A 27693-nucleotide genomic window follows, 5' to 3' on the forward strand; every position below is an offset into this window, starting at 1 on the left:
GGAGATATAGCTCAATGGTTGACCATTTGCCTAGCACGTGCAAAGCCTTGGATTTGGGGTTCAATCTCCAGCAACACAAAAAAAGTAAAGCAAAACAAAACAACAAAAAACATACAATATGTTGAAATAGGGAAAAAGAAACACAAACTACACGTCAATTTAGACAAATCCAGAAATAGATTTATTCTATGATAAAGATGGTATTTCAGATTAGTTGAGGAAAGAGAGATTACCCAATAAAATGTGGTACAACATCTGCCTAGAAAGGAATAAAGTTGGATCTGTGTTAAATTCTGCATGAGTGAGGGTTCTGTGCAGGAAATAAACCCCTCTAGATACTTCAAGTAGAAAGGGATTTAATAGAATTGGGTTTTTACTAAATTGCTAAAAAAGTTGCAGGAGCAGAAACTGGAGACTCAAGGTCATACTACCATCTGTGACTCAGAAAGCTAATGCTGCTGCCACCACCAACAGCATTACCTCTTACCTAGGAAGCAGGTGACAAGACACTAACCTGGAATCTGGTTGCTACAAACAACTGTCTACACTTGCACAGCCACAGAAGAAGATGGCCTCTACCTCCTTTCTATCTTCCAAATCTTGACCAAATGTATATTATTGATAGAATCTAAACTTTTCAGAACCTACAAGTCTGCAAAGCTTCACATTGGTGGGAGGTATGGGACCTAATACCAAATGCCAAGAGACAATACCTAACATATATTCTTATATTAAAATAAATTTCAGATAGATGAAAATTATTTATAAAAAAACATGAATCTATCAAAATGTTCTAGAAGTAACCATGAGTGAGTTTATTATCTTAGAATAAGAATATGAAATTCTGAAACCAAAAAGGAAAACAAATGGATCTATCTGCATAAAAATGAAAAAATAGGGCTATGGGTGTAGCAGTGATAAAACACTTGCTTAGCATGTGTGAGGTCCTGGGTTCAAAACTCAGCAACACACACACACACACACACACACACACACAGAGTAATGCTTCGTTTAAAAGCTTTATTTCTAAGAGCAAAACTCTGAACATGAGTACTACATAAAATTATGGTCCATCAAATGACAGAACACTCTTAGGTCAAGTAAAAGGAGATATTTAAAATGAAGACGTTACCTTTGAATAACACAAACACATTTGCAAACATTCTTATGTGATGTAACCTTATGCAGTTATCACATCGTTTTTTAAAAAGGTCATTAGGAGTTATCTTGGTAGGATTTTATGGTACCTTCTTTTTCTTTTTGTAATTGTAATTTAGAATTTTTAAACTTTCCAACTTTCCCCTTCTTAGGAAAAAAACCCATAATTTTTGTAAATATAAATATAAATATTTTATTTTCTCTCAGAATATTCATGATTATTTTTGGTTTTCTAGTTTAAACATACATCATTTAAAAATTACATAAAATTGTGTTTTTTAGAAGTATCTAGCAAGACAGTACACTATGAAATCACTCAGTGACTCAATTATTTTACAAATAAAACTGTGAATTTCAGTTGAAAGAAAAACTACATTAATAGGAAATAATTCTATCATACATACACATTTACAGTTTTTACTTTTATATCTTCATTTAAAAATCATTTTTCCAAAAAAAAAAACTATACTTCAGCATAAGATAGATAAGTATTTAATACATGATTAATATATATACACAAGGGGCTGTGAAAAAATTACCCATAACTTTAAGAAATTCTGTTCCAGAGGTTAAAACAAAAGTTTAGAAAGCATTTTAATATCTTATCACCTATAAAGCAGCAACAATATTTAAATTATTAAAGGTGGCAAATCCAACAATACATAATCATAAACAGTCCTTTAAGAAATGTATTTGAAAGTCATTGTTCCATAAAATATTTATATTGTTTAAATTACATGATAGTAACATTTTCTTTTTTTAATTGAACATATTAATTAAAAAACCTCTAAACCACTTCCCCTGAAGCTACTCTTCTTTAGTAAAGGAGACTTTATCCTTGGGTTTATTCAGCATCTTTATATCATCCAACAGTTTTTTGGGTGTTAAAATATGTGTAGAACCTGATAGAAGAAAAGAGAAAAGATAAATTTTCAGAGGCCAGCAATTAAATTGATTTTCCTTGGCTTAATATTTTGTCTTATCCTTCAAATACGCAAAGTGCAATAGCTTTGGGGCAAATTAACAACATTTCTATAGACATCTTCCTGAAATATGCCTATATTGCTCTAGTTCAATTGTTCCTTGTCTCTGAACATGCTCAGTAATCCATCAGAAACACAGCCAATTCCTAGTGTTCTGTCTACTTTGTACCACATTTTTAAAAATTTTTTTAGTTGTAGATGGGCACAATACATCCATTTTGTTTTATTTATTTTTATGTGGTGCTGAGGATCGAACCCAGGGCCCCCACATGTGCAAGGTGGGTGCTCTACCGCTGAGCCACAACCCTAGACCCTGTACCACATATTAAAGAGCAAAACTGAGAATTTTTCTCTATTCTCATAACAGAACCCCAATAGTTGTCATTTAGTAACAGAACGTCTAAGCAATACTGACATATAAATCCTGAACCTCCACAGGTCAGGAGAGTTTACCCATCAGTGGCTTTGACTGAAGTTCTTTTTTTTTTTTTGGTATCAGGGATTGAACCCAAGGACACTTAACCACTGAGCCACATCTCCAGCCCTTTTTACATTTTATTTTGAGACAGGGTTTTGCTAAGTTGCTTAGGGCCTCACAAAGTTTGAGGCTCGCTTTGAACTTGAGATCCTCCTGTCTTAGCAACTTTTAGTTGAGTTGCTGGGATTATAGGCATGCACCATCACACCCAGCTTAACTGAAATTCTTTAAACTGAATTCCTCATAGGCCTTACCTATGTGGCATTAATGTCCACAAAATGTCACATTCATGTCCACAAAAATTTGTTAATATTTCTGAAGTAAACATGTATTTATGTGTCCAAAATTACTTAGTGATCAGAGCAAACAGAATCATAGGATATAATATTTTAAAGGAACAAGGTTATTTCCCCCAAATCAGAATATTTAAAAATAAAATTATAAAGCTGGGCACAGTGGTGCAAGCCTGTAAGACCAGCTACTTCATAAGCACAATGCATTTCAGAATATGTAATTCCTCAGCTACTTCAGGGGCCGAGGCAGGAGGATCACAAATTGAAGTCCAACCTGGGCTACTTAGCAAGACACTGTCTCAAAGTAAAAGAAGTGGGGATGTTGCTCACTGGAGTGCTTGCCCAGCATGCATGAGATGTCTGAGTTCAATCCCCAAGCCTATAAACAAAATAAAATAATCAAAAATATCAAATCATATAAAACACATTTTATGGTTGAAAATTTATTTTTGCATTCATCAATTTAGTCTTTTTTTAAAGAGAGAGAGAGAAAGAGAGAAAGAGAGAGAGACAGAGACTTTTTAATATTTATTTTTTAGTTTTTGGTGGACACAGCATCTTTATTTTATTTTTATGTGGTGCTGAGGATTGAACCCAGTGCCTCGTGCGTGCCAGGCGAGTGCGCTACCACTTGAGCCACATCCCCAGCCCATCAATGTAGTCTTAATTGATGAAAACTGACACAATTTTGCATATTCATTTTTGTATATAGTATTTGTTTTAAAATACAAAAAAAGGGAAACAAAAATCTTACCAATAATAACTTCACAGGATTTATGTGCCTGAGAAACTTCATAAGCACAACGCATTTCAGAATATGTAATTCCTCCAATTACAAAAATAATCAGCTTTGATCCATTTTTTCGGTCCAGTTCTAAATAATTGGTTCTAGGTTTCTGGCGAGCACTTAAAAGTAAAGGAAAAAGTGAACATGTTAAAAACATTTCCAAACCTATACTTTAAAGACTTTTAAAAAGCCCAATTTAATCAAATTCAACTGTGATACCAATTATATTGATTTTTAAAATATTTACTTATTTTTGCAGTACTGGAGCTTGATCCCAGGAGCACTCTAACACTGAGCCACCTATCCAGCCTTTTTAATTTTGGGGACAGGGTCTCACTAAGTTGCCTGGAATGGTTTCAAACTTAAGATTCTCCTGCTTTGGCCTCCTGGGTTGCTGGGATTATAGGCATATATCTTGCCTGACCCAAATATATTAATTTTAAGGAAATGACCTAACTACAGTATGACTAGAGCACCCAGAGTTAGCTAGGATAGTCCTGTCTAGCTTAGCATTTTAACCTTAAAGTAGAACTAACATCCTCCCGTATTTATTTGATACGAAGAAATAATGTACCTGAAAAGTCTGCAGCTTACTGAAATTAAAAAGAAAAACTGGTAACTGGCATTGAAACAGTAAGGTTTTGAAGATATGAAAGGGAAGTGGGGCACATACGGATTTGGAGCTGATATATTCCTGGAATTCAGCAAATATGATGGTAGGAGGCTGGGTTGTAAAGTTAGGCACAGGTTTCTATCCTTATTTTGTTTATTTTTGACTAGCTATTATATTCAGCAAATTTCTAAGCCTCTCTTTAAACCCTGAAATTTGCTTAAGAACTAAATGAAGTATTGTATAGGACACAGGAAGTATATAATCAGGTACTGAGTAAGCAGTGAATAAATAATAACTCTTATTTTGGTCATTTCTTCTCCCAGATTTTTCTAGATCTGCACTGTTCAGTATAGTAGCCACTAACCACAAAGAGATTAATGAAAAATTAAACAGCATAAAAAATTCAGTTCCTCACTCACTCATATCAAGTAACCCAAATCCACTATGGCTAGTGACTATTATGCTAGACAGTGAAACAGAGAACATTCCCAACACTGCAGAAAGTTCTAGTGGATAGGACTGCTCTAGAGTATAAGAACTAATTTTTTTGTTTACATCTTCTACTGGTAAAAATTTTGAGCTTCTACAAAAAATTAAACAAAAAACCAAATAAGCTAATCAATAAATGGGCAAAGGAACTGGAACATGTACTTCACTGAAGAAGAAATATGAATGGTCAACAGTATGTTCAACATCTCTAATAATTAGAGAAATGCAAATTAAAACTACACTGAGATTCCATTTCACCCCAGTTAGAATGGCAATTATCAAGAATACAAGTAATATCAAGAATACAAGAATGTGGGGAAAAAGGTACACTTATACATTGCTGGTAGAACTCCAAGTTGGTGCAACCACTCTGGAAAGCTTGGAATAAAACCATCATTTGACCCAATTATCCCACTCCTCAGTATATACCCAAAGGACTTAAATCAGCATACTACAGTGACACAATCACATCAATATTTATAGCAGCTCAATTCACAATAGCTAAGCTATGAAACCAACCTACATGCCCTTCAACAGATGAATGGATAAAGAAAATGTGGTATATACATGATGTAGTATCATTCAGCCATAAAGAAGAATGACTTTATGACTCTTTGCCACTTAATGGAAACTATTGTGCTAAGTGAAATAAGCAGTCCCATAGGGCACGGTGGCTCGGGAGGCTGAGGCAGGAGGAAAGCAAGTTCAAAGTCAGCCTTAGCAACTTAGTGAGGCCCTAAGCAACTCTGTGAGACCCTGTCTCTAAATAAAACACAAAATAGGGCTGGGGATGTGGCTCAGTGGTTGCCTGCCCTTGGGTGCAATCCCAAAAAATCAAAGGCCAAAGTTCTCTCTGATATGCAGATTCTTACACACAACAAGCGGGAAGGAGGGAAGAATAGATGTTCAGTAGATTAGACAAAGGGGAATGAAGGGAAGAAAGTGGGGATGGGACTAGGAAAGAGAGTAGAATGAATCTGACATAACTTTCCTGTGTTCATATAGGAATACATGACCAGTGAAACTCCACGTCATGTAAAACTACAAGAATGGGATCCTAATTAGACTAAGTTATATTCCACGCATGTATAATATGTCAAAATATACTATCCTGTCATGTATATAAAAAAATTAAAATGAAAAAATGAGCTTCTAATTATACTGTTATATTGTGTACATGTACGAATATGTAACCAAAAAATTCCATTATTATGTACAACTACAATGCACCAATAAAAAATATGGAAAAGAAAAATTCTGAGCTTCTATTTGAAAGGTACATATTTCAAAAATAAACATTTACATACATTTATAAACATTAACTCATAAATTATATGTGTATACTAGTATATATTAACAAAAAGCTTAATTTCTCCTTTTGGAGGTAGCCTAGCATGCATGGGGCGCTGGGTTCAATCCTCAACACCACATAAAAAAAAAAATAAATATATTGTTTCCACCTAAAACTAAAAAATAAATATTTAAAAAAATATATATATAAATATAAATAACCAATAGACCACTTTGGGGGTCACTGTTCCAGATGACCTGTAAGGCCCTGGAATATGGGATCCCACAGTAAACTTTTAATAATGTTTTTTGCCTAGCCTTTGGCAAGAATGATGGTAGTAAATTAAGGGAAAAAAATCGGTAGTTGGATTTGAAAAATGAAAATTGGAACAAGACACACTCTTAGCTCTCAACACACAATAAGGCTGACTTAAGAAATTTTTCAAGGGAGAGGAATAGTTAAGAAAGCAAAAGAAAAGAAGATAATACTGCTCACAATAATTATGTGACAAGTATATTTGAAAAATTAATAAGAACTTCTAAAACAAAAAAATAAACTGTAGAGATGGTTTAAATAGATTAGGCACAAATTTAAGAGATAACTAAAGACCTGAAAACTAAATTTGAAAGAAAACTAAATTCAAAGAACAATTTCCAGAATGAAACACAGAAATAAATTAAGAGATATTTAGATAGAATGAGGAGTTCAAACAAAACCAAGACTAAAGAAATGGCAATACTGGAAGCATTTATGAAAGATGTGAATCCCCAAATTCAGGAAAACAAATATAAGGAAAGAAAAATAAATCTTTAGATAGACTTAGTATAGGGCACGTATAGGATACCAAAGACAAAAAACAATCAGGAAAAGGCAAATTACCCACAATAGTGTAACAAGGCTGAGAGAAAACACACCCTCCTTCACAACTATCTCAAGACCTAAAACAGCAAAATATTATCTACAAGTGTTGGGTAAACAGAACTGTGCACCTAAATATTCATAGCCATCTAAGGCTGCCATGTAAGAACAAGGCCAAATGAAAATATTTCCAGACAAATAAAACCATGAATACTCTACCACTAACAGACCTCCACTGAAACAACTAACAGGAAATAGTTTGGAAAGAAGACAACTGAGGATGCAAGAAAGCACTGAGCAAGTAACTGGTTAACATTCAAATAGAACTGAATAAAAAATAATGCTGGGCATTTATATGAGGGGTAAAAAAGATATAAGGTAAACTTAAACAAAGTATATGAGCTAGGCACCTACAATCCCAGCTACTTATAAGGCTAAGGCAAGAGAATTATTAGTTTAAGGACAGCTTGTCTCTGTCTTAAAAAATAAAAACGGCTGGTGATGAGTGGCGAAGAACTCCTGGGTTCAATCCTTAGTACTGGAGGAAAAAAAAATGTATATAACATTTAAGGGTATGTGGTTTGCATTAAATTGTTTTAAGGTTCTTTTATTGTTCAAGGGGAGAGTAGAAACACTAATTTCAGACTTTGTTGATCAGTTCAGTGGTAAAGCACCTCTGGATTCAATTCCCAGTATCCTCCCCCACTTAAAAAAAAAAAAAAAAGCTGAGAGCAGTGGTGCACACTTGTAATCCTAGCAACTCAGGAGGCTGAGGAAGGAGGATGTAAATTCAAGGACAGCCTGGGCAAATTAGCAAGACTCTTGTCTCAAAAAATAAAAAGAACTGGGTATGTAACTCAGTGGTAGAGCACCCCCTGGTTCAATCCCAGTACTAAAAAACAAAACAAAACAAAAAACCCAAATAAAAAGAACAAAATGTAGAAAGGACTTGCAGTCATGGTGAAACAAAGTGGGCAGGAGATTTCCCTGTGAGAAAACAAGTATATAAACCTAGATGACATTGTGTATGTGTGTGGGGAACCCAAACATTTCAGGTCAACTGGAAATTGTTGACAGGCAGACAACAAACTGAGAAGCATTTATTCTTGAATATATCCTAAATTACCAGGTAAAGAAGGTGGTAGTCATTATGAATGGTCTTCTAGCCCAGGACTGCAACCTACTTCTATTGCTCTGCCTTCTCAGATAAGAAAAAATACAGCTTTACTGATTTAAAACTGCCTGTGAAAACCAGTAATGTGGGGTGGTAGTAGCAGGAGTACAAAATCCTGGACTGGGCTTACCTAGCACACGTGAGGCACTGGGTTAGGACCCTCAGCACCACATAAAAATAAATAAATAAAAAAGGTATCATGTCCATCTACAACTGAAAAAAACAAACAAAAACAACAATAAAAAACAAACAAAAAAACAAAAACAAAGTACACAAAACCCTGTAGCTTTGATAATTTAAACTGGCAGAACTGTTTCAGAGGAAGAAGACCTACAGCTTTGGTAGCCTAATACTGTAGTCTCAATTTGAGCTTGGCAGCAAATCAGTCAGAAATTTAATATGTAAACCTTGAAAATCTTGAAAATGAGAAATCTAAGGAAGGCAACGATAAAGCTCTCTAGACATCATTAACTGACTGCTAAAACTCTGCATGCAAGAGAATCCTGAGAACACTTAGGGAAAAAAGTGAGATGGAAAAAAAAAAGTGGGGACTGAAGAACTGGCTATATGGAATGTATTCCTTAATGCACCCTTAGCTTGATTAGCAGAGGATGGAGACTGTACATGCTTAAAGTGCTCAAGCACAACTTCTGCACAGATAAATTGCTGACCTCTAAATCACACAGAACTAACCATTAAGAGCCAAGCTAAAGGGTTAAAAAATGCAGCAATGATATCAGTGGCTATATAAACAAAAGAGAAAGAGTCCATAGTTTAAGTCTACACAAATTACAACAAAAAGCAACTCAGAGTTGCTTCAATATATTATCTATAAGGTCCAATTTTCAACCAAAAATTTGTAGCTATGCAAAAAAATAGGGAAGTGTGGTTCATGTTTTGGGGAAAGAAGTCAACAGAAACTGACTATAAGTAGACCCATATGTTGGATCTAGCAAAGACTTCAAAGCAGTTATTACAAAAATGCAAAAAAAAAAAAAAAAAAAATCACTAACCAATAGGGTTTTTCAACAGAAATGGAACTAGGATTTGAAGTGAAGCTCAGTGGTAGAGTACTTGCCTAACATTAGTGAGGCCCTGGGTTTGATTCCCCAGCATTCCAAATAAGAAGGGGAAAAAGAAAGAGATGAAAATAAAAAAGAACCAAATGTGAAAAGTATGTTAAGTGCAATGAAAAAATCAGCAGATGGTCTCAAAAGCAGATTTGACATATCCGAAAAATCTGTGAACCTAAATATAGACAAGTAGGTATTACATATCACAAGAATAGCAACAACAAAAAAAGAAAAAAGAAAGAAAGAAAAAGAAAAGAAAACAGAGTTTCTGTGATCCTAGGGGCAGTGTCAAGTCCTCCAATGTTTTGCATAATAAGAGTTTTATCATCATAAGAGACAATCAAAAATATGTTATGTATAACTGTAATGCACTAATAAAAAACATTTTAAAAAATCTAAAAAACAATTAACTTGCAAATCCAAGAAACTCAACAAACTGCAGGTAGAATAAACACAAAGAACTGTACCTAGACACAAAATAATTAAACTGCTGAAAGCCAAAGATTAAAAAAAAAAAATTATTGTAAAACATAACTCAAAATATTGTTTAGGATACAAATATAGATAGGAAAAGCATAAAGACAGATTAAAAACACAAAATTAAGGATAGGGAAGAAAGGAAAAATAATAAAAGTAGAGAGTAATATATAGGAAGTGTGAATTATATTTATAATGATTTATTTGTTAAGCTGGGTACTTGAGTATAAGGGAATACATTATAATATTTTCTATATCTTTCTGAATGTTTCAAATATTCCATCATAAAAATTGTCAAAAAGGCCTCTGCTATTTGAAAAGAAAGGTGGGGGACTTTTTATTTATTAAATAAATGAAATATTTATTAAAATATTTTTAAAAATAAACTATGTTTTCATATTGCTTACCTGAACTCATTTAAAATAGGTTACAGCTAAAGAAAAACTACCTCTGATGTGACTATATGCTTCAAAGAGAGTTGCCAAATACGAGAGTACCTATTTACTACTTTCAATTATTAGTCTGTAGCATCACACTGAAAATTTCACTGACTTTCATTTATAAGTTTTACCTTACAGCTCCAGAGCCGTTCCAAACTGCTGGACACTGAGAACAATACGGCCACTCCTTTGAATCTAATCTATTATCAATGGCATCCTAGAGAAGAAAAGAGTTAACACCATTAAAAAGATATTTTAAGTTGAAGATTTCTGTTTGTTTTGAGTGAAGGACAAAATTTGTATTTATAATAAATAAACATTAAGAACATAAACAGATAACAAAACATTAAGAATATAAACAGATAACAAGATTAGTTCTTTCTTTTTTTTAATATTTTTTAGTTGTTGATGAACCTTTATTTTTATTTACTTGTATGCGGTGCTGAGAATCAAACCCAGTGCCTCACACATGCTAAGCAAGCGCACTACCGCTGAGCCACTACCCCATCCCCAAGATTGGTCCTTTCTGAAACTCAGTTGCTTCAAAAACTAACACTATCATTTACTTACTTATTCAACTACTATTTATTGCAGACCTATCTTTCTTCATTAGGAAGGTCCCTGCATTGGCACAAGGACCTTTTTTAACTACAGAGTGCTAGGGGTTCTAAATACTATCCCAGTTCTGACATACCTTCAAGACTTTGTCATTAACAGCAATGACTCTAAAGTAGGTTGCACACACCCGGCTTAGAGATACTCAAAACAATCCAATGTCATGAAGAAAGTTTTTCTTTTCACTTTATTTGCTAGAATTTTCCCTTTGTTCAGTGGTGCATTTTACGATATACTTAAGTATAATGAATATATTTTATACAGAGATTATATATGCTTTATTAGTATGTTAATCTATCACTTATAAAAAGATTCATGTTCACATTTTTTATAATTAGGTCTATATGATCAAAATTTTGGAGCTGGGTATAGTGGTGCATGCTTATAATCCCAGTGACTCGGGAGGCTAAGGAAGGAGGATTCCAAGTTCAAGGCAGGCTCAACAACTTAGCAGGCTTTCAGCAATTTACCAAGACTCTGTCTCAAAATAAAAATTAAAAAGGGCTAGGGATGTAGCTCAGTGGTTAAGCACCCCTGGGTTCATCCTCTGGTAAAAAAAATAATAATAAATTTTTTGGACATCACTGTATTACAAACAATACAAATGGTACAGACAAGCAGGCACAAGAAGTGAGCACAAAGTAGTCAAGACTATTTCAATAAGATCATAAGAGAGGAAGAAATTGTGTTTCAGGAGAAATCCTACAAGCCCAAGATTGTCACTGATTTAATAAGCAAATTACTGTTAAAGTGATTTTTAAATATTTATTTTTAAAATACTAGCTTAAGATAAATCACTTAGTTTTCTGTAATTGCTGAAGGGGAAAAAAGTTACATTGCAGAAAACTAAGTTCTTTAGATTTTTCATGTATGTTTACACATGTATCAATTAATCTAGCAAAACAAAAAAAAAATCATAGTAATATGTACCAAATTAGCACTCAGAGGAAAGTATAAATTGAAGTTTAAGTCAAAGGAAAGCTGGAATAAATTACTATTTTATTGAGCTCATAAGGTAATTTTTTTTTAAATACCTACTGTGTTCACTTCGTAATTCTCTGCTTTGCATAGAGCTTTTTTTTTTTTTTTAATGAACACAACACAATGCCTTTATTTTTATGTGGTGCTGAGGATTGAACCCGGGTCCCACCCATGCTAGGGGAGCACTCTACCCCTGAACCACAATCCCAGCCCCCTCATAAGGTAATTTTTAAATTAGTTCATTTTACAATTTCCTATAATTGAATACTATTTTCTAGGAAAAAAACAGTTCTAAATGCATTATTCATATGTTAGATCTAATAGCAACTATATGAAGTTTATATTTTAATCACTAATATACTACTAAGAGTACTGGCATTTAATGGTTTCTAACAGTGGTATATATGTGAATGTTGTTCTGTTGAATTTTCATTCACATAATTCCACTTACTACCTATAGTTATTTAAAACAATGGTATTGCTTTTCATAAAACAGATGTGTGCTTATTTTTATTTACTTATTTATTTTGAGACATACAGTGGTGTGTTTTTCTTAGTTAAGAATCTTCAAGATCATCCTCTCCTCCTTTGACCCAGATGTAGCCTATTTTGGTGAATCCACCAAGCATTGCAGAAAATTCCTGCCCCATTAGACATACTCCAATGACAGCTAAACATAAAAAGAGTTCAAGAGTGCTCTACAGAAGGCATTCAGAAGTAAGTAGAAACTTAATGATATTTACCTCCATAATATCTTTAATAAAAGGTGTCCATCGAGAAAGTTGAAAAGTTTCTTCTGCAGACCGATCCTTTCTTAATGGTTTGCCTTGTTGAGACTAATATCAATAGAGGAAAAAAAAAATTAAAAACCAGTAATTTGGGGCTGGTGTTGTGGCTCAGTGGTAGTCACTCACATGTGTGAGTCACTAGGTTCAATTCTCAGCACCGCATATAAATAAATGAATAAAATAAATGTCCATCAACACTAAAAAATATTTTTAAAAACCCAGTAATTTTATTCAGTAATATAATAATCTTATGCTTCCTAACAAAGATATTTAATTTATCAGAAAATATTATATTGCATTTGACTTAAAACTAAGAGTGGGCTGGGGATATAGCTCAGTGGTACAGGACTAAACCCTGTATTCAATCCCCAGTAACACAAATGAACAAAAAATCATGAGTGGAAGTACTTCCTTAAAAAAAATGAAGTAGGTATAGTCACATAACTTCACTGAACAATATTTGAGCTGTGCAGGGAGGAAGAGCATGAGAAGAAGATTACCACTAAATAGGGAAGAGAGGTGGGAAGGAATGGGAGGGAGAAGGGGAATTGCATAGAAGATGGAAGGAGACCCTCATCGTTATACAAAATACATGTATGATGATGTGAGGGGGAAGGAAAAAAAAAGAGAGAAATGTGTCACATTAGATTGGGTAGAGAGAGGTGATGCGAGGGGAGGCGAGGGGAAGGGGGGATAGGAAGGGCAGTAGAATAAAATAGACACTAGTATTGCTGTATGTATATACGTGGCCATATAACCAATGTGATTCTGCAACCTGTACACTTGGAAAAATGAGAAATTTATGATTTCAAATGTATGATATGTCAAGATCATTGTATTGTCATGAGCAACTAATAAAAAAAATGTAAAAAAAAATTTGAGCTGTAGTGCTAAAATTTATGAGAGCATAAGGAAATACATTTATTCAAATAAAAGTATCAAAATAATAGGAAAGAATGGGATTCTGGAAAGAATGGGAATCTTTAAAAAAATTTTTGTAGTTGTAAGTGAACACAATACCTTTACTTTATTTATTTATTTTTATGTGGTACTAAGGATTGAACCCAGTACCTCAAATGTGTTAGGTAAGTGCTCTACCACTGAGCTATAACCCCAGCCCAAGAATGGGATTCTAAATAGAAGTTCTTCCAAACTTAACTTTGAGCCTAGATTTTTAAAGCAAGAGAATATAATTATTTTTTGTGCTATATTCCAATTCAAATGTATAACTGAAATGACAATTGCTATAAATGAATCATAAAGAGAAAAGAATAAAGAACAAATTATAACAGAACCCACAGAATACAAATTCACTAGAAAATCGTTATCTGTCCAAATTACTCTCATATGGAAATGACAAGAAATCGGGATTTTTAAGTTTTAATTGCTTAGTCAAAATCTATAGTATGAAATTAAGAAGACTGTCTATATGAATTCCCACATTTAAAAAAAACCCAACATGATTAACTCAAAAACTCCACACATACATATATGTAAGAATATATATATATATATATACACACACACACAATGTAAGATTTCTTACTTGGGGAACAATGGGAACACCAAGGTAACTCCAGTTACGAATCATGTCACTCTCATTTTCTATCTTTACATTCTGGATCAACCTGTCCAAATTTTCTTCCGTAGTTCCTTAGATACGTTAAAAAAATATTAGTGTGTACTCAATTTACATAATTGCTACTGCAATCAATTCTAGGTTACATATACCACAAATAAAGCTTTTGAAAAACCAAACAGTCCAAAAAAAAAAACACAAAACAAAAAAAATCAAACAGTCCATTTATGTCCCCTTCAGTCTTCTAATTCCTATTTTCCCTTGTATTTATCTTAACCAACTTAAGCCACTACCTTTGAGTTTCCAAAGATTCTCTTATGATTAGTAGAAAACTATTTATTAAAAAATCATTGTAGAACTGGGTACTTTAATGTGTTAATGAAAATAAACAAAATATCAATTACCATTAGTACTGAAGATATAAAGTAGGATTGCTCTTATTTTATCACAATTATCATGATTTTTGTTGAGTAGAACTGGAAGAAGTACTCTCATAGCATCTTTCACCTTCTGTCCTTCTGCATCAGTTCCAAGTGCCAGGTCCTTAATGAAAATAAAAGTCAGTGGTCTTGAGCTGGGGATGTGGCTCAGCAGTAGAACACTCGCCTAGCACGTGCAAGGCCCTGAGTTCAATCCTCAGCACCACATAAAAATAAATAAAATAAAGGTATTGTGTCCTACTACAACTAAAAAAATATATATACCAAATTCATTTTTTATTTAAAAATACCTATTATGAAGTCATCAAATTTTAACAAAACACACATTTCTTTCTTTTTTTAACTTTATTTTTATTTGTTTATTTTATGTGGTGCTGAGGATCAAACCCAGGGCCTCACAAGTACAAGGCAAGTACTCTACCACTGAGCTACAACCCCAGCCCCCAGAACACACATTTCACAGGAAAATGTGCACATCATTTGTAAACTATTGTTGTACAAAACGCAAAAGGTCAAAAAGTAAATCAGAGAAGAAAATCATTAATCTAAACCTATGCTATCCAATATGGTAGCCACCAGCCACACGTGGCTAGTAAGCACTTGAAATGTAGTCAATCTGAATTAAGATATGCTCTGGGAGTAAAATACCAGATTTTGAATAATTGGTGTGAAAAAAGTAAAATATTTCATTAATAATTTTATGTTTATAAGTTGAAATATTTTGGGTATATCAGGTTATGTGAAACATATTTTTTAAATATATTTATTTTTTAGTTGTAGGTGGACATAATATCTTTATTTCATTTTTATGTGGTGCTGAGCATCGAACCCAGTGCCTCACGTATGCTAGGTGAGCACTCTACCACTAAGCCATAACCCCTGCCCCAAGTCAAACATATTGTGAAAATTAATTGTACTTTCTTTTTCCCTTTTTAATGTGGCTACTAGAATAGTTAATATTATATACAACTTGCATTCTGTTTCTGTGAAGAGTACAATGATCTAATTGGTTGAAACATTATACATAAAGCTTCTTAAAACAAATATAATGTGCCTATGCAGTTCTCTGCAGGGTGTTATATTTAATCCTGTACTCAAATAATGCTCCCCAAACCTAAATCACTCCATTCAACCAAAATACATAATCATAGATTAGAAAGGACTGTTTACTAAGATACCTCCACCAACATGGCACTATTGGGAGGTAGTAGAAATTTTAAGAAGTGGGGCCTCCTGGGAGATCTTTAGGTCACTGGGGGGGTATGCCCTTGAAAAGGATAGTAGAACTCATACCCGTTCTCTCTTCCTCTTTGATTTCTGGCTGCAATACAAGCAGTTTCGCTCTGACATGTACTGATGCCATGTGCTGCCTCACCATAGGACTAAAAAGAAACAAGGCCAACTGATCATGTACTGAAACCTACAAAACTGAGTTTTGAGGGGCTAGGGTTGTGGCTCAGTGGTAGAGCGCTTGCCTTGCATGTGTGAGGCACTGGGTTTGCTCTCTAGCATCACATAAAAAAAAAACTAAATAAACAGGACTGGGGTCTTGGCTCAGCAGTAGGGCTTCGCCTAGCATGTGTGAAGTCCTGGGTTTGATCCTCAGCACCACATAAAAATAAATAAAATAAAGGTACTGTATCCAACTACAACTAAAAAATAAATATTTAAAAACCCCAAATAAACAAAATAAAGGTATGTGTCCATTTACAACTAAAATATTTTTAAAAAACTGAGTTTTGATCAACAAACCAAAACTGAAGCAAAATAACCTTTTTCTCCTTATAAGGTGATTGTCTCAGGTATTTCTTACAGGAACAGCAAGTTGACTAACACTATTGGGAAATGATTTATATGTATTAACATGCTTGTCTAAGTTGGTCTCCTTCTAAGAGTCTGTGATTTTGAGAAAATCAACCATTGTATTCAGCAAAGTATTACATTTTAACTTACAAAGTTCATTATGGAAATCTATAAACATAAGTATTTCTGACTTTGCTCATACCTGTTCAGTTTTACAGAGCTTTTCTATATTAAGCTTGAACTTATTCATGCAATCTTCTGCTAAATTAAGATGAACAACTTGCTGAAAAACAGAAGAAATCAATCATTTAAAGCATTTTAATTATTTTTATGCAAATGATAATATTAAAAGAACAATGGAGAAAACCATTGTGAAAGAAGGTAAACTACAAGTAAGGGAAACAGCTCAAGAAAGGAAGTGAAAATTGATGTGATCAATGGGAACAAGCAGGCTATGGTGGCACGCTGGCACATGCTACAAGTGCTGCATGTGAACTTCTGCTGCAATGTGCAAGCAGTGTGTCACCTGTGTACTTTCTGTATACCGCCTGCCAGCACCTGGCCTTGTGTGCAAAGCACATTGAGGCCAGGATCCCCAACCAGCCCCAGTGCCTGCCAGTGCCTGTGAGGTCCACTATGGCTCAGGGAGGTAAAGCACCTTGCCATCAGACTGTTTTGGCTTCAAGCCAAACACCTCCACCTCACGGCCCACTGCCACCACATCTTCTTAGCCTCAGTTTCCCTGTCTGCACAATGGGGATAATGTTCGCCTAGCTACCTCATATTATGATTTTACACAGAAGATGAAGGCAAGATTAATAACTAGATGTCTGGGGGAATAAAGGGAGATAATCAACAAAAACCAGAATGGAAGTGCTGAATTTGTGATGAATTTGAGAATAAAAATAAGGTGACAAAAAAATACAGTGAGGGGCTAGGGCTGTAGCTCAGTGGCTAAGCACTTGCCTTGCATGTGTGAGGCACTGGGTTCGATCCTCAGCACCACATAAAAAAAATAAATAAAAAGATATTGTGTCCATTTACAACAAAAACAAAAACAAAAACAAAACCCCCCAAAACAGTGAGCCCCTAAAGACCAACAGAAAAGGTTTCATTGGTTCTGACTGGAGTACAACATGATAAAAGTATATAAAAGTTATTCTGACAGTGATATGGAAAAAGACCTGGAATAACAGAGGAAAACAAAGTTTACCAGAGCCCCCTGCCCCCACCAGCTTAAAACCTCCTTAATCTATTAATATATAACTACTAATATAAAGTAACATGTAGAATGACAACCACTGGTCAATATACTGCTGAATTCCTATGAGATTGATAAATACTAAAATTATTCTGCTTAGCAGTTCAAGATAAAGACAAAAAAGTCTATGCTGGATTTGAATAAATCTAAATGACATATGTAGAAATGTTATTGGAAAGCTTAGATATTGGGATATTTCAATCTTAAGAGTTTTAGAGGACAATGCACAAAAAATATTCCATGAAAGTCACTGCTAATCTTAACTACAGGACTGGCTAGATCAAATAACTAATAACAATACAATACCTTACAGACAATATTGCTTACCTTGGTAATCTGTTTACGGAAATGGGGCATCTTTTTCATCAGCTGGGTAAGGGCACTAAGTGATGTCTAAGAAAAATAAAAATATTTTGAGTAAACCTATGATTAATTTACTCTATGCTACAACTTTTAAATTCTGAAGTATTAGTTAAGCTACTAAATTTAGTTAATTTACTAAACATTTGGCAAAATTTTATTTATTCATTTATATTTGGGTACTGAGGATAACACAAGGGTGCTTTACCACTGAGTCACATCCCCAGCCTTTCTTATTTTTGACACAGGGCCTCACTAAGTTGCTTAGGGTCCTGCTAAGTTGCTGAGGCTGGCCTTGAACTTGCCATCCTCCTGCCTCAGCTTCCCAAGTTGCTGGGATTCCAGGCATGCACCACCATATCTGGCTACATTTGGCAAATTTTTAAAAGAAAACTTTATGAAGCTTTTAATTTTAGTCAAGACAAAATAGATGATATCAAAATTACTCTCCCCCTACAAACAAAATTGAATGGACAAATAAATAAAACAAGAATTTTTAGGCAACGGATAAAAAACAGTTATGAGTGAAGGAAAGTACAGAAGGTGATTCTTGCATTCACCCTGACTTCTCCCTGGAGATGTTTTCCAAACCACACTGAAAGTAAAGTCTGAGAAGAAGAAAACAATTATCTCTCTGGGAAAAGAAAAAAAAAAAAAAAGATTAGTGTTTGAAACTGCTAAGGTAGGATTTGGGGAGCAGGGTGCCAGAGAGAAAGGAACCAGGTAGAATATAACCCAAAATGTATAGCATGGTGTCCTTGGGCCCCTAATCTGCACACATACAGGGCAGAACTCTCAGAGGCCTAGTGGACAACTATTGGGTTAATTACTACACAGAGATTGAAGGGGTTTTAGTGCTAAGAAAATATTAACATTCTCAGATTCAAAGTAGAGACCTAATTGAACACCCTAAACATTTAGTCCTAGGACTATGACCTAGGACTTAAGTGCAAACGTGAAATATGCTCATCATAAACACCACCTAACATGAAGTCTCAACATAGTCAAGGTTATTCTTTAGCAATTTAACTACTTGCCAGATGAAACTTAACACTTAATGCAGAGAGAACGTTATCTGGAGTCTCTGCAATGTATAATACACTATGTCTAACACACAATTAAAAATTAGTAAGTAGAACAGGAAAGAGGTCAATATCCAAGTGATAAAATAGTCAATAAGTTTCTAAGAATCATGCCTGCAAATCAGGATTCCTAATCCAGAAACATTAGCCTTATGAGAGGCTGAAGGCATCATCAAATGTAACTGGAAGTGAAGGGAAAAAAAAAAGAGAGAGAGAGAGAGATAAGTGTCACAGTAGAATGGGTAGAGAAAAGGGATGGGAGGGGAGGGGAGGGGAGGAGAGGATAGGGAGGGCAGCAGAATACAACTGACTCTAGGATTGTTGATGTATAACCAATGTGATCCTGCAATCTGTACACATGGAAAAATGAGAATTCATACCCTATTTGAATCAAATGTATGATATGTCAAGATCGCTGTATTGTCTTGAACAACTAATAAAAAAAAGTAACTGGAGGTGTATTAAGAATTGTAATGCAAAAAATAATAATAATAATTTAAAAAAAGAAAAAAGAAAAGTAACTGGAATGAAGACTGCTGACAACTTTGATGACATAAATCTCTCAAGAGTCCCTCATTCATGGCATCTATACCAATGGCCTTGAAAAGTTCTCTGAAATGCAATAGCAAGTAATTATTCCTCGTATTAAGAGTTTTACCATGATGTTTAACATGAACGTTCAAACTCATTCTGGAAAAATGACAACATTTACCATCTTGATTCTGTAACAGACTGAATTAGATCTAAAGGCTACACAGGCCTTGGTACTGGAATCCACTCAAGAATTGGATGAGAAAACTCAGGTGGCTATACCTCTGATCACATCCTTATTGGAGGAATCAATATATGTATTGAGGTGCAGAAGCTACAGATGGAAGGTGACCATATCATTATGGGTACCCCTGACTATGTGATATGCTATTATAATCATAGATACCTGGCTCCCCAATATTAATATGTTTATATTGGATGAAGCTGTTGAAATGTTAAAAGCTATAGATTCAAGGAGCAGATTTATGACAAATTCCCAAAGCTCAACAGCAATACCTAAGTAATTTTGGGGTGTCCAGCTATAATGCCTTCTGAGGTACTTGGGGTAACCAAGAAGTTCATGAGAGACCCCATTCCCGATTCCTGTCGAAAGGAAAAGTTTATCCTGGAGGGTGTCTGCCAATTCTCCATCAACACAGAATGAGAGAAGTGGAAGCTGAACACACTCTGTGACTTTATGAAACTGACTATCACCCAGGCAGGCATCTTCATCAACACCTGAACGAAGGTTGATTGCTCACTAAGAAGATACATGCCCAAAACTTCACTGTCTCTGCCATGAATGGAGATAAAGACCAAGAATGAGATGTGATCATGAGGGATTTCCATTCAGGCTCTAGAAGAATACTGGTTACCAGTGACATGCTGGCCAGAGAAGCTGACATGCAACAGTTTTCTTTAGTCATCAACTATGACTTTCCCACCAACAGGAAAAACTACAGACACAGAATTGGTTTTGCTATAAGATTTTGGCAGTAAGGATGTGGCTATTAACAACAAGAGGACTCTTTGGGACATCATGACCTTTTAAGATACCTCTGTTGAGAAGATGCATCTGAGTGTTGCTGATGACCTCACATGTGAGGGCTGCCCTACCACATAGCCTCAGCCAGCATTCAATCCTGGAAGGGGGAATGGAAAGAAACCAAGGGATGGATATTTTGTAATTTTTTTTCTTGGAATAAATGTCATAATTTGAGGCTAAAGAATGAACTGTGAACATTTCAGACAACCTTTTCTTTGGGGTAAACTCTTGCCCCAGGTGCTGTCTCTCCCCCACAGACACTATACCATTTCCTTAACCTAGTCATCCTGAGATTCCAGAGGCTTTCCCCACTCCAGCAGAATTCCTTGGAAATGACTCAAATCTGCAGGGAGAATCCCTAAGTGAGGTTGCTCAGTGGACTGTCTCTTGGGAGGAGAAGGAGGGAGGAAGCAGAAAGGAGGGAGGTAAGATTGAGAGAGGAAAAATGGTAGCTATTTTAATATTATTTTGGATAGCATTTACTATTTCAAGAAACAATCATCAAATTCACAATAAAATGACTTGGAAACTACCACACAATCAAAAGTAGTCCCAAGAAGATCTAGACATTGGAGTTAGCGAAGATTTAAAAGTAACATGTTAATACTGAAGAAAGCAAAAGAAAAGATGGACTACATAGATCCAAAAATGGAATATTTCAACAGAGAATTAGAATTTATTTCTTAAAAATTCAATGAATATCCTAAAACTAATTATAAGACTTTAAATCGAAAACAATGAATGACAGTCATACCATGCTGGTTGGACTCCAAAATGGTACCCCATCTTTGGAAAACACCTTGGAAGTTTCTTATGAATCTCAGTATATGTATACCGTATGACAAAGCAACCCTACTCCTAAGTATTTCCCTAAGAGGATGAAAATATCTGTTCATAGATGTGAATGTCCACTGTGGGAAAAAAACAATGTTTAAAGCAGTTTTATTCATGAATTCCAAAAACTCAGGGGAAAAAAACTCAAATACTCTAAAACTGGTAATAAACATCCATGCAAATAGAATACTAATCAGGAATAAAAAGTAATAGACTCTCCTATACATGTAACATAGATAAATATTAAGTACATTATACTAAATGAAAAAAATCATAGTAGGTTATTTCAGTTATATGACAACCTGGGAATGGTAAAATTACAGAGATAAGAAACAGATCAGTGGTTGCCAGGGGATGGGGGAAGTAGAGTTCAAAGACTGTCTACAAAGGGCATGAGGGAATTCTGGGGGGTGATGGAGCTATTCTAGTATCTTGACTGTGGTGGAAGTTACATGAGAGTATGCATTTGTCAAAACTGTATACTATAAGGATAAATTTTATATTATTTGGGTTTATTAATAGCAGACTGGACATGAGAAGACAGAAGTAGGGAATTATTGAGGTTAACAAAAAAATAGATTAACAGACAATATTCAATCACACAGGATGTGGTACTGGGAATAGAGTGCAGAGGGAAAGTGTATGCTTAGCTATAGAAGGTCCAGAATTCAAACCTCAGTGCCATAGAACAAATCAAGATGTGAGAAACTAATGGCCATGAATTTTACAAATATGAGTAAAGTTGTCAACCCAGTAATTACAGAAACTCAGCAAACCCCAGGGAGGATAAATGCCAAGAAAACTGTACATAGAAAGAAAGGCATTATCATGGTCAAACTGCTAATAATCAAAGAAAATATTACTAAAGGCACTCAGAGAAAAAATGATACATGACAGCTGGCTTCTTTAACAGAAATTACGTTAGTTAGAAAGTAATATACTGAAATCTTTAAATTGATAAAAAGAGGGAAGGGGGACAAACTTCCCAACTATAAATTCTAAATCCAGCAAAAGTATGTGAAAAACTTACAAAACAAAGATGTCCTTAGACAAAAAGAATGTTGAGAGAATTTAACCCAGCCCAGAAGAAGAAAAAACTAGAGAGCAATAGAGAATAAACAACACAAGTCTAGATACATATGTGGGCAATATAAGTCCACTGAGTGTTTAAAACAAATACACACTGAAGTAAAACACATGAAACAAAAGCACAGAAAAGGAAGGAGAAAATGGAGCCAAACTATTATAAGGTTTCTGAATTATGTATGACATGCAAAAAGTGTACTATAAGGTAATACACTTTATAAAATAGCCATACATTAAAAATACATAGTACAATAACTAAAAGAAGTATATTAGCCAGGCATGGTAGTACATGCCTGTAATCCCAGCGTTTCAGGAGGCTGAGGCAGGAAGATCACAAGTTCAATGCCAGCCTCAGCAATTTAGTGAGAGACCCTGTCTCAAAATAAAAAGGGACAGGATCTGGCTTGGTGGTTATGTGTCCCTAGATTCAACCCCCAGTACAAAAACAAAAATAATAACAACAAAAAAGGATACTCAAAGGTATATTGGAGATAACATGACACAGTAATACAAAATTTCATAAAAAAAGAACCTATGTTCCTCCTGCCTCAGCCTCCTGAAACACTGGGATTACAGGCATGCGCTATGGCGCCCAGCCAGGGAAAAATAAACATGGAGACAGACATTTTAAGCAAAATATTAGTAAGTAGAATCCAGCAATACAGAAAAAGGATAATGCATTTTGACCAAGTAAAGTTTATTTTAGTAAAGCACAGATGGTTTAATGTTAGAAAATATTTAAGTGTAATTCATCCCCATTAATAGAACAAAGAAGAAAAAATACAATATTGAAAAAGCACTTGAGCTGTGTGTAGTATGCACACTGGTAATCCCAGCTGCTTGGGAGGCTGAAGCAGGAGAATTGCAAGTTCAAAGCCAGTCTCAGCAACTTAGCAAAGCACTAAAGCAACTCAGTGAGACCCTCTCTCTAAATTAAAAATGTAAAAACAGGGTTGGGAGCACTGGGGTTGTGGCTCAGAGGTAGAGCACTCATCTAGCATGCGTGAGGCACTGGGTTCTATTCTTAGCACCACATAAAGTAAGATAAAGACATTGTGTCCACCTATAACTAAAAAATAAATATTAAAAAAGGGGGGTTGGGGATGTAGCTCAGTGGTTGAGCACTGCTGAGTTCAATTCCCAGTACAAATTAAAAAAAAAAAAAAAGAGGAAGAAGAAGAAGGTTTGAATCATCCCAACAATGTTTCCTTATTAAAAGAAAAACAACAGGTATAGGAGATGTGGCTCAGTGGTAGAGTGCTTGCCTAGAATGTGAGAGATCTTGAGTTCTACCCCCAGCAAAACACACACAAACATACACACACATTTAAAAACCTGTAAGCAGAAAATGGATAGAATTTGAAACCATTATATTAAACAAAATAAGCCAAATTTATAAGGTCAAGGGTTTTCTCTCATATGTAGAAGCTAGAGAGGAAAAAGGAAAAGAAAGGTGGATAGTGATCTCATGAAAAGCAAAGAGGGGTATTGGTGAAATGAAATTATATTGTTATATGATACGCATGTACTAATATGTAACAAATTCCACTCTTACGAACAACTATAATGCACCAGTCAAAAAAAAAAAAAAAACACAAAACACAGAAAAATTTAAAAAGAAGCCTGCTGGCAAGCTAAGAATAAAAAGGAACTACTCTAGTCTCATATAGGATACAACTAAAATCACCTAAAACTAACATAATACTCAATAATGAAACATGGATCACATGTCCTCTACGGTTGGGAATGAGACAGGATATTTACTACCAGTTCTATTCCACTTCATACTGGAGGTATGAGCCAGAGGCAGGAGATATTAACTACTAAGAAAAACAGTTTAATGTATATAAAGATTATCTAGAAAGGAATAAACTCAATTTTCTTTATTCATAGATGACATTATTGTACATATTAAAAATTCAGGGGCTGGGGTTATGGCTCAGCAGTAGAGTGCTCGCCTCACATGTGCAAGGCCCTGGGTTCGATCCTCAGCACCACATAAAAATAAATAAAAGTTATTGTGTACAACTATAAAAAATTTTTTTTAAAAATTCAATCTATAAATAAGCATTAGAATTAGTTCTTCCCAAATTGGTGTACAAATTCATGTAACTTAATAAAAATTTCAGTGAAATGTTTTTGTGGACATTGTCAAGCAGAATCTAAAATATACATAAAAATGCTGAAGTTACAAAAAGTTAAGATGATCCTGAAAAAGTTGAAAGATTTTCAATATCAAGTTTTAAAACTAATACAAAGTACATTAAGACAGGCAGTATTGTCACAAAGACAGACACACTGAACAAGGAAAAGAACTGGAGATCAGAAATATACCTAGGCATTTATGGTCACAGTCTTTTCAATAAATAGTGCTTGAGTAACTGGGTTTTTTATATAGAAATAAAATGAACTTAGATGCTTACTTCACATATACAACAAAATTACTGAGTAAATTATAGATTTGTAAAAGTTAATCAACCTTCTAAAAGAAAACACAGAAGAATATATTAATGATCTTGTGATAAGCAAAGACTTCTTAATCAAAACACAAAAGCACTATGAAAAACTGATAAAAATTAAGAACTTCTGTTTATGAAAAGACTTATATATAGGACTTCATCCAGAAAATATCTTCTACAGATTGGTAGGAAAAACAGACAACTCAATTAAAAATGGAAATAATACTTAAACAGGCACTTCTTAAAATAGGAGATCCAAACAGCTAATAAGCTTAAAAACATATGGGAAACATAAATTAAAAATACAGTAAGAACCCAGAATAGCTAAAGCAATCCTTAGCAGGAAGAGTGAAACAGGTAGCATCACTATATCAGACGTTCTACTATTCTACAGAGCAATAGTAAAAACAGCATGGTATTGGCACCAAAACAGACTGGTGGACCAATGGTAAGGAATAGAGGATATAGAGACTAACCCACAAAATTACAATTATCTTATATTAGACAAAGGTGCCAAAAACCTCCGTAGGAGAAAAGATAGCCTCTTCAACAAATGGTGCTGGGAAAACTGGAAATCCATATGCAACAAAATGAAATTAAACCCCTATCTCTCAACTCAAAGTGGATCAAGAAACTAGGAATTAAACCAGAGACTGCATCTAATAGAAGAAAAAGTAGGCCCTAATCTTCATCATGTGGGATTAGGCCCCAACTTCCTTAATAAAACTCCTATAGCGCAAGAATTAAAAGCAAGAATCAATAAATGGGATGAACTCAAACTAAAAGGTTTCTTCTCAGCAAAAGAGACAATCTTTGAGGTGAATAGAAAGCCTACATCTTGGGAGCAAATTTTTATCCCTCACACATCAGATAAAGCACTAATCTCTAGGGTATATAAAGAACTCAAAAAGCTAAACACCAAAAAAACAAATAACCCAATCAATAAATGGGCCAAGGACCTGAACAGACACTTCTCAGGAAAGGATATACAATCAATCAACAAATATATGAAAGAATGTCCATCATCTCTAGCAATTAGAGAAATGCAAATCAAAACTAAGATTACAATTCATTCCTATCAGAATGCCAGCTATTATGAAGACAAACAACAATAAATGTTGGCAAGGATGTGGGGAAAGGGATACACTCATACATTGCTGGTGGGACTGCAAATTGGTACAGCCAATATGGAAAGCAGTAAGGAGATTCCTTGGAAAATGGGAATGGAACCACCATTTGGCCCAACTATCCCTCTCCTCAGTCTATACCCAAAGGACTTAAAAACAGCATATTATGGGGACACAGCCACATCAATGTTTAAAGCAGCACAATTCACAATAGCTAAACTGTGGAACCAACCTAGATGCCCTTCAATAGATGAATGGATAAAAAAAAAAGATGTGGTATACATACACAATGGAATATTACTCAGCAATAAAAGAGAATAAAATCATGGCATTTGCAGGTAAATGGATGGAGTTGGAGAAGATAATGCTAAGTAAAGTTAGCCAATCTCAAAAAACCAAATGCCAAATGTTTTCTTGGATATAAGGTTACTGACTCATAGTAGGATAGGGAGTGGGAGCATGGGAGGAATAGATGAACTCTAGAAAGGAGAGAGGAGTGGGAAGGGAAGGGAAGGGAAGGGAAGGGGCAGGGGGTTAGCAATGATGGTGGAATGTGTACATGTATGAAGAAACGAATTGGTGTGAATATACCAGAGGTATGAAAAATTGTGCTTTATATGTGTAATGCATTCCGCTATCATTTATTTTAAAAAATCAATTAAAAATACAATAAGATACCACCTCATAGGGCTGGGATTGTAGCTCTGTAGTAGAGCGCTTGCCTCTCATGTGTGAGATCCTTGGTTCAATCCTCAGTACCACATAAAAATAAAATAAAGATATATATAAAAAGATACCACCTCACAAATAATTTTTTTTTGTACTGGGGATTAAACTTTATCACTAGGGGCTGGGGATGTGGCTCAAGTGGTAGCGTGCTGGACTGGCATGTGTGCGGCCCGGGTTCGATCCTCAGCACCACATACAAACGAAGATGTTGTGTCTGCCAATAACTAAACAATAAATATTAAAAAAAAAAAAAAAAAAAAAACTTTATCACTAAACTACATCCCTAGCCCTTTTTATTTTGAGACAGAGTCTTGCTAAGTTGCTTAGGGCCTTGCTAATTTGCTGAGACTGGCCTTGAACTTGCACTCCTCCTGCTTAGCCTCCTGAGTGTTGAAAATTTTAACTGGGCGAGGAGAAAAACCCTGAAAATATTGTGGAATAGTGAGAATACAGAGCAGCTGGAACACTTATATGTTGCTGACAGGAGTGTAAATTGGTTCAAATACTTTATAAACGTTTGGCATTATCTTTTGTCATTTATTAAGCTAAGTATATTCCCTATAATTCAATAATTCTGCTCTTAACATATCCCACAAAAAGAGGACATCTATTCTCTAAAAAATATGAAAAAAAATATCCAGAGAAGCTTTGTTCAAAATTTGCCTGAATTGGAAACAGTCCAAATATCCATCAAAAGGAGAAATACAAACACATAAACAAAGTGCAGTATAGTCATGTACTGTATAAAATGTTCTGGTCAATGATAGACCACACATACAATGGTGGTCTCAGAAGATTTATATTATCTACTTATGCAGCCATCTTAGTCTGCGTAACTATACTCTATGATATTCCCATT

General features: G+C 34.7%; 1 protein-coding gene and 1 pseudogene across 1 annotated transcript in view; one reads left to right on the top strand and one right to left on the bottom strand.

The window, feature by feature from the left end:
- Positions 1 to 1634: 1634 nt before the first annotated feature.
- Positions 1635 to 27693, bottom strand: part of Stxbp3 (syntaxin binding protein 3) — a 68609-nt gene continuing 42550 nt past the window's right edge. Inside the window, exons 12-19 of the mRNA XM_046467162.2 lie at positions 17909 to 17974; positions 16523 to 16603; positions 14482 to 14620; positions 14045 to 14151; positions 12454 to 12546; positions 10246 to 10331; positions 3667 to 3818; positions 1635 to 2060 (exon numbers count right to left, since the gene is read on the bottom strand). Of these exons, the coding sequence (XP_046323118.1) occupies positions 1966 to 2060; positions 3667 to 3818; positions 10246 to 10331; positions 12454 to 12546; positions 14045 to 14151; positions 14482 to 14620; positions 16523 to 16603; positions 17909 to 17974 (819 nt within the window). The 3' untranslated portion in view covers positions 1635 to 1965. The remainder of the gene's footprint in view (positions 2061 to 3666; positions 3819 to 10245; positions 10332 to 12453; positions 12547 to 14044; positions 14152 to 14481; positions 14621 to 16522; positions 16604 to 17908; positions 17975 to 27693) is intronic.
- LOC124108656 (eukaryotic initiation factor 4A-I-like) lies at positions 19550 to 20677 on the top strand (annotated as a pseudogene).

Source organism: Marmota monax, unplaced genomic scaffold, assembly GCF_021218885.2.
Source record: "Marmota monax isolate L192 unplaced genomic scaffold, Marmota_monax_Labrador192_F-V1.1 WCK01_AAM20220418_F8-fsc00181, whole genome shotgun sequence".
Lineage (NCBI taxonomy): Eukaryota > Metazoa > Chordata > Mammalia > Rodentia > Sciuridae > Marmota > Marmota monax.